Here is a 13,737-nt window from a genome sequence, read left to right as displayed (position 1 = left end):
AATCAAGAGCTCGACAACTCTCAAGATTTTGAAACCCCTTGGAGACAGTTCAGTATACATAGCTCACCCGACGACTAACAGTATCAATTGCTGACTCCAATTGATCGGTTCCGTGCATGCTCTTTCCGGGTCGATGGATCATTTCTACTCGTAGTTTGTCTGGCGCTAAGTCGGCCTTGTTCGTGTCCAGAATGCCCGCCATCAGAAATACAATGATTCATCTGACCAGGAAAAAGCATGCATGCACAGAATCCATCAGTTTGAATCAGCAATCAGCTGGTTATCGAACCAGTCGCAGCCGCATCCGGACAAACTCAAGCCCGCCTTACGCTGGTTGGGAAATCTCTTCGACCAGAAGATGGAAACACGCCATACCCTAGGTATTGCGGAACGGGCCGCCAGAGCCAGACACATCAGAGACCTCGCTCGCACGGCCCGCGGTTCCCCTCTGAAGATCGCACTTAGGAAGGGCCCAAAGGAGAAGAACTGAGATCTTCGCCGAGTCCATTCTCGTATCTCCCCTTCCTTCGATGTCGCATGACCCGCGCGTTTTCAGCACAAGTACTCTGTACGATCATGTTGGCTAATGTCCAGGAGTATCAAGCAACTGAGCAATGGGACTGGAGTCAATCGCAAGCTGAATGGGCCGGTGCGATGTCAGTGTCAAAAACAGTCCAGATTTCGCTGGTTTGAGTGTTCAGAACATCAGTGGAATAGAATTTACTGTTACTACTTTGCTCGTACGTATCTTGATGAAAACCCACCGGCAATGCATGCAGCATCGAAGGAAGGACAGATACAAGAATGGACTCGGACAAGAGCACAAGGTCTGAAATGCTCTCAGTCAGACTTGGAAGGTCATGAGATCATGGATCTTTGTATATGTATGCATTCGCCAAACGAAACTTCTCTTTTAGACACATCTTGCAAACGGGCCGGTGTTTGGCGACGCCACAACCCATCGTTTCGACAGTTCTGCGCCGGAGGATCCCGCTGGCGGGCCATAGCCACTACTGGAATCAAAAGAGTGGATGCCTGTTTGGCACCACTAGCTCCTGGGCTGTATCGCGTCCGTGTTCTTAGGTGTCGGACAAGGATGGTTTAGAATCCGACTCTTTCCAAGCGGGATGCATCAAATCGAGAGATCGCTTCTTTGCTGCCCAGGTCAAGGATGCCTGCATCTCGGTGTAACCAGGACGCCACGACGAGAGGAGTACGAAGTATCCAAACACGAGCTGCTGTTGCAAGTCGTCCAACGAAGTCTCGCTGTTCTCGTTGAGTTACGTCGGAAGTTCCTATGTTGGAATGACACACGCAAATCAAACCGTCACGCGCTGGGTGTTCATCTCCCATGCATTATTTCCTCGCACGCTGCCCGCAGCTCCGCGACACCCTTGACCCCGTCCCACTTCTCTAACAATTGCTTGATCTCCTCCCAGTCTTTCTCTGCTTCTTCCCTCTTATCCTCCCGGAGTAGTCGCCGTAATCGATCCGGCGTATTGAGAGCGTACTTGACGGTGTCTCGCTCTGCCGCCCTTTCCTGGTTTTCTGCTCTACTCTTCGTCTCCTGAACACGTCGGCGGAGATCCTCTCCTTCCTTGATGAGAGCGCCCGCTGTTTCGGCCACGAATCCCACTGCCGGTACTAACGTCTTGGTCATCGTCAATGGCGCGCCTCGCTCCTCCATGGTTTTCCGCATAGTGCCGATCGTTTCCACAGCCCGGATCAACTTGGAGTAGTTATCATACACAAGCGCTTTCTGCTCTCCATCGAGCGTGCGAATATCGGAAACCAGTGTATTTTCAGCCTTCAGCACAGTAGAGAGCGACGATGTCTCGAGGAGTTTATCAACATAATGCCGTGCATCGAAATCGGCACTATCTAGCTCCGAGGTGAACGTGTGCAATGGTAATTGCGAGATGTCATTGACGTCCGTTGGCCGCGGGCTAGGACTGTGTGTCCGACCCGCATTGGACCCGGGAGATCGAAGATTGTAGTAATCGCGTAAAGCGGCGCGATTGCGGCGATGCGCTCCGGGTGAAAGTGCACGGCTCGTTGATGCAGGAGTTCCACTGACGGTGAGGTTGCTGCTGGTCGTCTCTACCGATGACCGACGTGACGCTGTGGTCGGTGTCCCCGACGCTACGACTGAGGAGCGGTGCGAATCGAACGTTGACATGTCGAGCCCGCCGTGTGATGTTGAATTACAACTGAGTACCCGTACCGAGTCAAAAGATGCTGAGCGTGAGCCCAGCTCCATCACAGCTTCGGCCATCCAATGATCGGCCAGGTTTCTACTTTATTTGGCAAGATTTACGGAGTACTCGTATCGTATCGTACACAAGTATCTTAATCAACAAATGAAGCAAAAATACTTTTGGTTATGATAAACACCGTACCCTCTGCCGTGCTCTCTCGTCACATCGCCGAACACGAGACGTGTCAGTTCCCAAGATACTACACACTCCTGCTGCGTACAGATGCGAGCTGGCCCGCCTAACGTTTGATTCCAAATGGCCAGCCTTCAGGAACACATCAGATCACACCTGTTTTCAAAATCCCTCTTTGTCTCTCCCGCCTGGATCACCACTTTTGTCAGCTCTCTCTCCCAGGGACAACAACGAGCGCCTCCATCTGCATTGGCACAGACCGCGCTCTTCCGCCTCCTAACCTCGGACTTTACCACCTCCCTGTCCACATTGGAACCGTCTGCACTGCTACCGCGTGATATCTCTGATCCTCACGTTCAGGAGCGGCGTATTCCCGGCCCGGTACCTGTGCAGGTCCTCGACATCGAGGACATTGGTGTGAGCTCATGGAGTCAGGTGGAAGCCATTGAGCAGCTGGAGCGCGGAGAGACGGTTCGCGGGCGACAGATCGTTAGGAATGTCGATGTGAATGACGCAGAGAACACGCGCAACAACACTACTGGCCGGCCGCAGGAAGACCGGGAGAGTAATAAAAGTCGTGGGCCGCATCGGCTTGTGCTTCAGGACGCCGGCGGGACCAAGGTGATGGCCCTTGAGTTGAAGCCCGTCGAAGGTATAGCCATTGGTAAGCTGCCCATTGGAGCGAAGATGCTGCTCAAGAATACGGTTGTTGGCAGAGGCATGGTCCTCTTGACGCCTGATACTGTCACTCTCCTTGGAGGCAAGATCGATGCAATGGACACGGCTTGGAAGAAGAATCGGAAGGAGAATCTTCTTAGGCGGATTGAAGCACTCAATCAAGAGCGACCCGGGAATATTGAGAACGACGAGATTGTGGAGATTGATGACTGAAAATATATTGCATGGTCGGGTGTGGTTCATGCAGTTTATTTACTGCGATTCTCTATCTTACTGCTCACACGGATGACTATCATACATGCAATGGAAGCTTCATGCTTCCCCCGAAATGGCGTGACTGAGCTCCTCCCAACCATCCCTCTTCCAGGGGGCAACCATAACAGCCCGCATCGAGTCGCTAATGGTACCCGTCTGCGCATAGGCCTCGCACAAATCGCCTGCCTCGAGATTCCCGCGAGGCGGAACACACTGCAGAGCAGTGCGAATGGCCATCTTCGCAGGATAATATTCCCCGCTAGCGGCCGCTAGCTCCATCCATCCCTGTGGTTGACCAGGAGCCAACATGACTGCAGTCGCAGCCTCGCCGACTTGTCTGGTCTCCTCCTCGACGCTGGTATCGGTATTCAACCCAATCGCTTTGATGGCAGCCAACAGCTTGGCTATCTTTGCGCGATCCTGGATCCCAACATCATCTCTCGTCCTTGCGGTTTCCAAGTCGGCCTGCACCGCCGCTATCGCGTCTTCATCTCCATCCAACAAGGCGATGGCACCGAGGAGCGTCACAGCGCCCACGTGGTCGGGGTATCTCTCGACGCAATCGAACAACTGCTGCCGGGCCACACTGCGTTCCTCTTCTCCGCCCTTCGCCCAGAGGACCTGAGCAAGGAGACAGATGACTTCGGACGCATTCTCGGCCTCATGCAGAGCGTCACGGAACATGTCGATGGCCTGATCCATGGATTTGAGGTAGTAGTAGGCGAGGCCTGCCGTGAGATGAGCAGAGAGCCGAAGTTTACCAATGGCTTCGGGATCCACTGTGGCCGCTTCTTCTTCGGCCGACAGTGACAAGGCAGTCTCGGCCTTCTCAGCGGCCGCTTCGAATTCGCCATTGGCGAGATGGACTCGGGCCACGTCCGCGCTGGCTAGCGCGAAGCGCACCATGGTTGACGGCGACTCTTCGACTTCGTATTCGGCCTCCAAAACAGCGGAGACCTCCTCAAGATTTTTCACGGCATCCGAGAATTCTCCAATCCGCTCAGCCAACAGTCCTGCCAGATGCTCAGATGCATAATCGGATGGCTCCTGACAATACAATTGGTGTACGGCAAATAGCGGCCGGATCAGTTCCGAGATCTTGTTTGACATCCCGACGTCATCGAGAAGATGGTCGAAAAGGCTGAGGCTGTATTGACGTTTTGGAACAACCGAGAATGAGCTAGAGATATCAAATGCATGCGTGAATAGTGCCCTAGCTTCCGTCGGATCACCGAAAAGCATTGCCAGGAACCCTTGCCCTAGCCAAGCCGGCGCGTAATCAGGATCCGCAGACTGAGCCCGAGTAAAGGCATGATTGGAAAGCTCCAGGTCGTTGTGGATCAAGTAAAAAGCACCGAGATTCGTCCAGTTCTGCGCACTCCGCTCGTTGAGATGTAAGCTGCGCACGAAGGCATGCTGAGCGACCTTTGGACTGAGAGACGATGTAACCACGCCCAGCGCATTCCAAAACTCCGCGTTCCCCGCCTCCAGTTCAATCGCCTTCTTGAAGCATCGGATGGCCGCTTTGAGATACTTGCGCGGACGCTTCTTTTCCTTTGTGACTGTGCCCTCTTCGACCGTTCTGTATGCTCGATATTCGGCCCAACCAAGATTGTACCATGAAACGGCCTGTGCGTGGACATCGTCCGCGGATACGTGCACGGCGCGTTTATACGCCAGAATGGCCGCAAAGATACATGCGTTGGCCAAGGTAGAGGGTGTCTTTTCAGAAGGATCTAACAAGGACGCATAATTTGTCCCGATACCGTCCCCGTCGGCTAGAATCTCGAATGTAGCTTCATCAAGCTCTGTGCCCAACACCTGCACCAGGCTAGATGTAGAGATGAAATCTGCTTTGTTCTTGACGTACGAAAACACGGCGCATGCATCGCCCACGGCTTTCCACAAATTGAATACTCGGGGGTGGTCGCGCGCCACAGTTGAAGCGGTGTCGATTGCCTTCTGCGCCAGGGTGGCGGCATCATTGAAGAGTCCCGTCTCGATGTTCTTCCACGAACCTTCCACCAGGGTCTGCAAAAGCGCGATCAGAACACCAAACTCGCCTGGTCGGATGTCCAGCACGGCCTCGTATCGCGAAATAGCCGCCTCGTATTCTCCGAGTTCACGTTTCACGTTCGCCAACATGTACTTTGCGAACCAGATGTGCTCTTTCTCAGCTGGCGGTAGGTTCGATTCCAGCGATTCAGCCTGCTCGAACGCCTTTGTGGCGGCGATATATCGCCCGGAGTTGTGATAGCTCTCGCCTAGACCGACCCAGGAGTGGTAATCATCCGGCGAAATCCTGAGCGCGGATTGATACGAGACGATGCTTTTCGAGTACTGCTGCCGGTTGATCTGGACGACACCTAGGGCTACATATGGCCAACTAAACCCTCGGCTCTTTGATCCTGGTGCTGGCTTGGCCTTCCCAGATTCCACCACGCGTTGGGCAACTGCTTCCACGAGATCCCATTCCTTTTGATCAGCAAAGGCTCTCGCAAGTCGTTCGGCTGCCTCAACCTCCGACGCAGAGAGTTCGAACGCCTTGTGGAAGCATCTTCGCGCTCGGTTCTTGTCTTTCTTGTAATCTGCGTAGAAGATTCCCAAACTAGTATACGCTGGAGCATAGTTTAAATCAGACTGGATGGAGGCCAAGAAGTTGGCATATGCTCCGCTGCGGTCCTTGCGAGCCGCCGGTGAAGGATCAAGTTCCCATTTGCAGTAGCCAATTCGGTAATGAAGTTCGGCTTTGAATTCACGGCTGAGCGATTGGGCTGACTCCCCCTCGGCCAGGACATCTTGCAGGCCGGCCAGACCGGTTTCCAGGTCACCGTTGAGAGCCGTGCACCAATAGAACTCCGATTGAATCTTGAGATTCGAAGGATCACGCTGCCGTGCTCGTTGGAGGAAATCAACGGCTTCTTCGTAGTTCTGGTCTTCCTCCAATATCAGGCCAACACCGAGTAGGCATCTGGTGTCTGTCGGTTTTCTTTTCAAAATACCCTCGAAGATAGTCTTCGCCTCCGGATGGTTACGGGGCGATTGATGCGAGATCAACGCAGTTGCGAGAGTAATCTGAATGGCGTCCGCTGTGTGGCGGAGAGCGACGCTTGTTTGCCTGGTCTGCTCCCTGATGAGAGAGAGGCCTTTTCGCGCAATGTCAACTGCGGTTCCATGTTCTTCCATAAACAGATACAGCTGGGCCATGATCCGATGGGCCATGACAGAATTCGAGGCCTTCTCAAGGCCATCAGACATAAGTAGCAGCCTTTCCTCGGCAGAGATGAACTCTGCTGTCTCGCCATTGGAGTTATCCTGCTTTTCATCCGCTTGTGCGGTTTCAGTCGACCGCGGAAACGGAGAGATATCACTTGAAAGGAATCCCCGCAGCACTTTGCTCAGGCCATCCTCTGGGAAGAACTGAGTAAACTCCAGTAGCATTCCGTGGTCCCAATCTGAAAACTCCTTGACATCATTCCATTCGAGGACAATTTTCCACGCCAGATCAAACGGATGTTTGATGATCACCATGTCCTTTGCTGAGCGATACACCTCATCTCGCTTCGCCTTTTTCTGGTCGGGTGGCAGGACCAACAAATGATCATAGGCTCTTTGCAACAACTTCTCCTCGTACCGATGTCTAATGTCGTCGTCATGCGTCCAGTCAATCAGCCCATGATAAAGCTCTTCAAGCTCTGGTCGACTAAACGCCTCATTCTTCACCTCCATCGTGACTTGGTCTATCCTAGCACCCAGGCGAGTCCGTCGCTCCCCTATTTCCCTGTTGATGAACTCCTTCTCCTCGGCTTCAGCGTATTCAATCAATCGCTGATACGTATCAGCAGGACGCGGAACCCGACCCTCCAAGGCACCATAGAGTGGACATGAAGGAAGCTGGAGGCGTAGCGCCTCCTTCAGTTCTGCGCGTGAACCATTTTTGCGAACGAATCTGATATATTTCTCGACCAGATCCACACACCGATCCCGTTCATCGCTGTCCCGATTCCGACATGTTAGCCGTCTGAACCGGCTTTGTTTCGACTGAACAACACATACGCATCCGCAAAAATCTGGCCCAACTTCAGCACGACATCGCGATACTCCTCCAGTTTCTGGCCGCCCTGTTTCTCGTACAGGTTGACGAGACCCTGCCATGCTGTTTTATCGTTGTGCTTGATCCGAGTGGCCGCAAGATACGACTTCTCGGCGAGAGCTGCGTTTCCCAGTTTGTCTTGCGCAAGCCCCAAGAAGACATTTCTTTTGTGAAATGCATAGTCAACATGCAAGCGTTTCCCAAGGGTGCGGCAGTTGGCAGACATACGCATGGTAATTGGAGGGGTCGGCCTGGACTATCTCTTGTGCCTTGGCCGCCGCGGTTTCATAGTCTTGGGAGTCTAAAGCTGTGCGTACAGCCTTTAAGGCGGCCTTTGAAGACATGCTTGAGCAGACAGTTTGGCTGCCGCAAGCAAAATTGACCGACGAGGGTTGTATGTGGCCGGAGCTTGTAAGTGGGAGTATCTTATTGCAGCTCAACAATGATTGCCGACAGGAAACACCATGATCTCCTCCTACCAGGTATGTATCGCTTATCGGTTGGCTTATCGCTTATCAATAAGTATACGCTAAGTCGTTATTGGTAGCTGTCTTATCGCACGTGACCTGCTGTGTTGGCTGGACTCCTCTAGAGCTGGAGCATCCAGTGGTCAACACAACACAGCCACGTTCTTCTCCTGGAGCTATGCTTCATTCGGTTTCCTGGATCAGCCGAGCTTGTTGTTTCGGGGCTTTCGGTTGATTGTTGTTGGTGGCGCATCAACAGCGCGCCAAAAACGAGGCCATAAATACTACGGCTGAAGACGCATCCCATTGCTCCCAGCTGTAGGCTCTCCTAGTACCTACGAGTACTTTACTCCAATACTAGTTGCTCATCTGACACTACACCCTTCTCACCGCAACTGGCGGTGTGGTCGCTGAAGTCTAGACTTACCTTTTCAGTTGATCGAGCTTGGGTTCTTGTTCAATACAAGCCGTTTGAGTGTCTGCCTCCTCGTTCGAGTCTCGAATACCTTGCGGTTCAACCCTCCTTAGGTCAATCGAATGGCGCCCTTACAACTTCGCGTCGAGGGACGCAAGTTCCGGGATCCAAACAATCGAGAGATCACGATCCGAGGGATCAATGTGGCAGGCGATGCAAAGTATCCAAAGAAGCCGGATGTCCCATCGCACGTCTCAACAAACTTCTATGATGGCGACAATGTCTCCTTCGTCGGCCGACCGTTCTCCCTGGAGGAAGCACCCCAACATTTTGGCAGGTTGCGAAAATGGGGTTACAACACCATCCGCTATATCTTCACTTGGGAAGCGATTGAGCATGCGGGGCCGGGCAGATATGATGATGAATGGATAGCGTTCACCATCGAAGTGTTGCGGCAAGCGAAGGCGCATGACTTTTACGTCTTTATGGATCCTCATCAGGACGTCGTATGTGATATTTTCTCTTTATGAAAGTATGCGCGCATTGACATCGGCAGTGGTCGAGATTCTCCGGCGGCTCTGGCGCGCCGATGTGGACGCTGTATGCAGCTGGGTTCAACCCGAAGGCATTCAACAAAACCCAAGCGGCGCTGGTGCATAACACCTGGCCGGACCCAGCGAAGTTTCCCAAAATGATCTGGAGCACGAACTATACGCGACTCGTGTGTCAGACCATATTCACCTTGTTCTGGGCTGGTCGGGACTTCGCACCCAAGGCCATCATCGATGGCCAGAACATCCAGGATTATCTCCAGAGTCATTTCATTGCTGCTTGCAAGTATCTAGCCACGAAGATTCATGAAGCCGGAGATCTGGAAGACTCCGTCATCATCGGCTGGGAGAGCATCAACGAACCCAATCGAGGTCTGATTGGGTATAAGGACATCTCGGTCATTCCCCCCGAGCAACAGCTCCAACTCGGAACATCCCCCACAGCTTTTCAGGCCATGCTCACGGGTGCCGGTCGTGCATGCGAAATCCCTACATGGGACTTCGGCATTTTCGGGCCATACCAGACTGGCCGAGAGCTCGTCGACCCAGAAGGCGAGATTGCATGGTTGCCTACAGACTTCGACGATACAATTTACGGCTGGAAGCGCGACCCTGGATGGAAACTGGGCGAGTGCCTCTGGGCACAACATGGTGTCTGGGATCCGGAGACTAATGAGCTGCTGCGGAAGGATTACTTCTCGAAGAATCCGCGAACGGGAGAACCTCTCGATTACGATAAATTTATCAACACGTATTTCATGGACCACTACCGGGCCTTCAGGGATGCAATTCGGAGTGTCCACTCGAGCGCTATCATGTTGTGTCAGCCACCAGTGATGGAGATCCCTCCCGCACTGAAAGGGACGCAAGATGATGACCCTAACATGGTTCACGCTGCCCACTTTTATGACGGACTGACACTCATTACCAAGCATTGGTTGGTGTAATGCTGGCGTTAAGATGCAACTACGCTGCTAATGAGACCACAGGAATCGCTACTTCAACGTCGACGTAATCGGCGTCCTGCGCGGCAAATACCTCACTCCGGCATTTGCCGTGAAGCTGGGTGAGACTGCGATTCGGAACTCTCTTCGCAGTCAGCTCAAGTTCCTGCGTGATGAGAGTCTCGAAAAGATGGGCGAGCATCCCATGCTCTTCACTGAGATTGGGATTCCTTATGACATGGATGACAAGTACGCCTACAAGACCGGCGACTACAGCAGCCAAATTCGAGCAATGGACGCAAACCACTTTGCGCTGGAAGGAAGCGGCACGAACGGATTCAATATCTGGCAATACATGACTGAGGTACGGCGAATCTCGCGTCAAGAGTTTCACCTTCTAATCCCATCACAGAACAGTCATCAGTGGGGAGATCAGTGGAATGGAGAGGATTTGTCTATTTTCTCCAAAGATGACCTTGAAATTCCCATGTCCGATTCGGGTATTGGTCCACGCGCGTCGCTAGACCGCAACTCTCCATCATTTTCTGAGAGCCAGGGCGCCGGCGATGCGGGAAAGGTTGATCGTAGTAACATCCGAAACGTTGTGAAGTCTCCCGAGATCGCGCCACAGGCGTCTAGGAAGTCCTCCGATCTACAGAATAAGCCAGGGTTCCGAGCGGCCGAAGCTTTCATACGACCCAGTGCCATCTATACCGCTGGCGATTTGTTGAAATTTGATTTTGATCTGCAAAACTGTGTTTTCACCCTGTCCTTGCGCGCACCGGCCCCAGCAGCGCAGGAAGCACCGACGGAGATCTACCTACCGGAATGTCACTTCCCCAAGTCGCAGGTGACGGTTTATGTGACAGATGGTCGGTGGTCGATCGACACTGATCAAGAACGATCAAGCACCGTCCAACGCCTCCGATGGTGGCATGGCCAAGGCCAGCAAGATATCAAGGTGCAGGGAGTGAAGAACAAGGCCTTCGAACTTTTAGGGATTGCAGAGGATGAATCTTATCTGGAGCAATGCCAGAAGAGCAGCTGCAGTGTTATGTAACGAGCTATGACTGTCTACCGCTTTGTTGTGCGTTGATATGCATACTGATACCTCAATGCTTTTGGAGCGGAATGTCTCGGCCATGTTTGACTGTTGTTGAGTACTCGTCGTTTGCGTGCTAGCAACATGATTTTCCCTTCTAGCGTACTTGCTGACGACTGGATTGGCGATATACTTGATAGTTTCAATGAATTGACCCAATATTGTGTTGACACGAAGTTCACTGCTTTCATTGCTTTGATCACGGGATATACGGAGTATATTTGAGGCACTCAATAGCTTCCTTGGTCGTGACGAGGGTTTCATACAAGCCTCAGAGGTTAATTGATTGCAGGTACTCAGCGTACACAATGGGTATACAGTTGCCTGATTGTTGACCGAGCCTGGATCATTGATATATTGATGGCTTTAGTCTAAACAACCATATCTATGGAAAACACCAAATCACACACCATGTTTTCTTCCCCAGTTTCCAAGTTTATTCCAGTTCAATCGTCCCTGGAGGCTTGCTCGTGTAATCGTACGCCACGCGACACACCCCGTGCACCTCATTCACAATCCGCGTCGACACCTTGGTCAAAAACTCATGGCTGAAGGGAAATGGGTTGGCGGTCATGAAATCCGTCGACTCTACCGCGCGCAGCAGCACAATGTTCTCGTACACGCGCTTGTCACCCATGACTCCGACGGCTCTACTGGGATCAAGTGCAGCAAAGGCCTGGCCAATCTTGTTGTAGAGTCCTGCCTCGCGGATCATGCTGATGAAGATGTGGTCCGCCTTGCGGGCCATTTCCACGCGCTCGGGCGTGACTTCTCCAAGGACCCGGATGGCGATGCCCTGGGTGATTCAAGGTTAAATGTGATTCAGATCATGCTTGGACGGAGAACTTACCGGTCCGGGGAATGGGTGGCGCATAACAAGGTGCTCGGGGATACCCAACTGACGGCCAAGCTCGCGAACCTCATCCTTAAAGAGCTCTCGCAATGGCTCGATAAGCTTAAGTCCCTGGCCTTCGGTCATTCGTTTCGGTAGACCGCCCTATGCGCATTAGAATATGCCGCACTGTGACTTTGCACAACGTAACCTACGACATTGTGGTGTGTCTTGATGGGCTGACTTGGTCCCTTAAAGGATATCGATTCTATAATTGTTAGACATGGGGATGGTGATAAAGGCAAGGTGGCAAGGGCTTTACCAATCACATCTGGATATCTGATTTTCATTAGTATAGTTCATGATTCGGGAACTTGGGCGGCTACTCACAGTGTTCCCTGCAGGAACCACTCGATTTTTCCTGCATGCTCCGTCTTTCCTGCTGCTGCTTCCAACTTCTTGGCCTGTGTATAGTTAGCCCACCATGCGTACCAACCAGTTCGCGTGTAAAATTTACCTCAGCTTCGAAGGCATCGATAAACGCTCCTCCGATGAATTTCCTCTTTTGCTCAGGATCAGTGATGCCCTTGAGGCCCGCGTAGAATTCCTTCGACGCATCGACAACGGTGAGGTTGATACCAAGGTGCTCCTACTTTCTGGTAAGAATTGGTCTTTGAGCTGAGAAGGTTAACACACACAGTCAAATCCTTCTGAACTTGCTCCCGCTCATTCAACCGCATCAGACCGTGATCAACCAGGACAGCCTTGAAGCGGTCTCCGATGGCCTCGTGCATCAACTTCGCAGCGACGGTCGAATCAACGCCACCGCTGACAGCACCCAGAACTTGGCCTTTGGGCCCAACGAGCTTCCGGATGCGGGCGATTTCTTGCTCGACGAAATTTGCCATGGTCCAATTTTGCTGCGCCTTGCAGATATCGACCGCGAAGTTCTTGAGCAGCTTGGTGCCATTCGGGGTATCTGCGGATCTTTAGCCATGTCAAAGTAAGGCAATTCTCGATTGGAGGCACGTACGAGTGACCTCAGGATGAAACTGGATGCCTAAAAATCATGTCAGTACACTCCAGAGGATTTAAGTAGAGAGATAAGTACCATAAATAGGCTTCGTCTCATGGGCAATCGCGGCGTATTCGGAGTTCGCGGTCGACGCAATAACATGAAAGCCTTCCGGCAGTTTTCCCAGTTTATCACCGTGGGACATCCACACTTTCATCTCCCCCTCCAAACCTTCAAAGAGTCGATCAACGTGACCGTTGATGCTCTTGGCAACCAAGTCCGCGTGTCCATACTCCCGCGCAATGCCCGCTATGACATTCGACTTGTCCTGACGATAGGCAATCTCTTGCATGCCATAGCAAATGCCCAGAATCGGCACGTCAAGGTTGAAGTAGGCATCGTCAACATGTGGCGCGTCTTCTTGGTACACGGAATAGGGTCCTCCGGACAAGATAATGCCCACAGGTTTGAACTTGAGATCAGCCGGTTTGACGGTACATGGTAGCATCTCAGAGTAGACATTGAGCTCGCGAAGACGGCGGGTAATCCTATTCGAGTCAGCGGTTCTATCTACCATGATCCTGCGATGTTGCCCCATGTTCAAGACTGCCAACTATGATTGATCGCGTCTGTCAAGCCGCGCCCCATGCCGTTGCGTCTGAATCATGTTCTTCCATGAACTGATGTTGCAATTGCATTTGGAATATTCGGCAAAGACGGCGTCGGCGACAGATCATGTCTTGGAGGAGGGACGCTCTAAGAAGACGGGGAAGACTACTAACAGATGTGTATACTGGCTCCTACAAAACACTGTCAAACGTACTGCCAGACAGCTAGTTGCATGACTGACGGATTGACTCACCCAAAATCGAGAACCAGGATAGTAGAATACACCTGAGAGAAGGTATTAGATTCAGAGCCGAAGGAGAAATTGCGGTTGAGTTACCGAATGAGGATCGGCGCCGTTTGCAGGGCCAGACATTGTTACGACCGGA

At 52.3% G+C, this 13,737-nt stretch overlaps 5 protein-coding genes across 5 annotated transcripts; 2 read left to right on the top strand and 3 right to left on the bottom strand.

Annotated features, from left to right (window-relative positions):
• Positions 1 to 1,342: 1,342 nt before the first annotated feature.
• VTN31DRAFT_3466 (uncharacterized protein) lies at positions 1,343 to 2,179 on the bottom strand (the record flags this gene model as incomplete). Its single annotated transcript, XM_069403748.1, has 1 exon — positions 1,343 to 2,179. The coding sequence occupies one exon, from the start codon at positions 2,177 to 2,179 to the stop codon at positions 1,343 to 1,345; it is 837 nt and encodes a 278-aa protein (XP_069260791.1).
• Positions 2,180 to 2,513: 334 nt separating this feature from the next.
• Positions 2,514 to 3,281, top strand: VTN31DRAFT_3465 (uncharacterized protein; the record flags this gene model as incomplete). The annotated part of the gene is made up of 1 exon (XM_069403747.1): positions 2,514 to 3,281. One exon carries the CDS (start codon positions 2,514 to 2,516, stop codon positions 3,279 to 3,281), a length of 768 nt encoding a protein of 255 aa, XP_069260790.1.
• A 99-nt stretch (positions 3,282 to 3,380) lies between these two features.
• Positions 3,381 to 7,760, bottom strand: VTN31DRAFT_3464 (uncharacterized protein; the record flags this gene model as incomplete). The annotated part of the gene is made up of 3 exons (XM_069403746.1): positions 3,381 to 7,317; positions 7,380 to 7,580; positions 7,645 to 7,760. The coding sequence occupies 3 exons, from the start codon at positions 7,758 to 7,760 to the stop codon at positions 3,381 to 3,383; spliced, it is 4,254 nt and encodes a 1,417-aa protein (XP_069260789.1).
• A 660-nt stretch (positions 7,761 to 8,420) lies between these two features.
• VTN31DRAFT_3463 (uncharacterized protein) lies at positions 8,421 to 10,853 on the top strand (the record flags this gene model as incomplete). The annotated part of the gene is made up of 4 exons (XM_069403745.1): positions 8,421 to 8,804; positions 8,855 to 9,786; positions 9,839 to 10,157; positions 10,206 to 10,853. The coding sequence occupies 4 exons, from the start codon at positions 8,421 to 8,423 to the stop codon at positions 10,851 to 10,853; spliced, it is 2,283 nt and encodes a 760-aa protein (XP_069260788.1).
• Positions 10,854 to 11,331: 478 nt separating this feature from the next.
• VTN31DRAFT_3462 (uncharacterized protein) lies at positions 11,332 to 13,724 on the bottom strand (the record flags this gene model as incomplete). Its single annotated transcript, XM_069403744.1, has 12 exons — positions 11,332 to 11,691; positions 11,746 to 11,892; positions 11,943 to 11,995; positions 12,050 to 12,066; positions 12,118 to 12,191; positions 12,245 to 12,376; positions 12,426 to 12,706; positions 12,761 to 12,787; positions 12,839 to 13,290; positions 13,525 to 13,542; positions 13,605 to 13,636; positions 13,689 to 13,724. 12 exons carry the CDS (start codon positions 13,722 to 13,724, stop codon positions 11,332 to 11,334), a joined length of 1,629 nt encoding a protein of 542 aa, XP_069260787.1.
• Positions 13,725 to 13,737: the final 13 nt, after the last annotated feature.

Source organism: Thermomyces dupontii, assembly GCF_041956625.1.
Source record: "Thermomyces dupontii strain NRRL 2155 unplaced genomic scaffold VTN31scaffold_3, whole genome shotgun sequence".
NCBI lineage: Eukaryota > Fungi > Ascomycota > Eurotiomycetes > Eurotiales > Trichocomaceae > Thermomyces > Thermomyces dupontii.
Note: the sequence above shows the minus strand (reverse complement) of the source record. Positions and strands in the feature narration are given on the sequence as shown.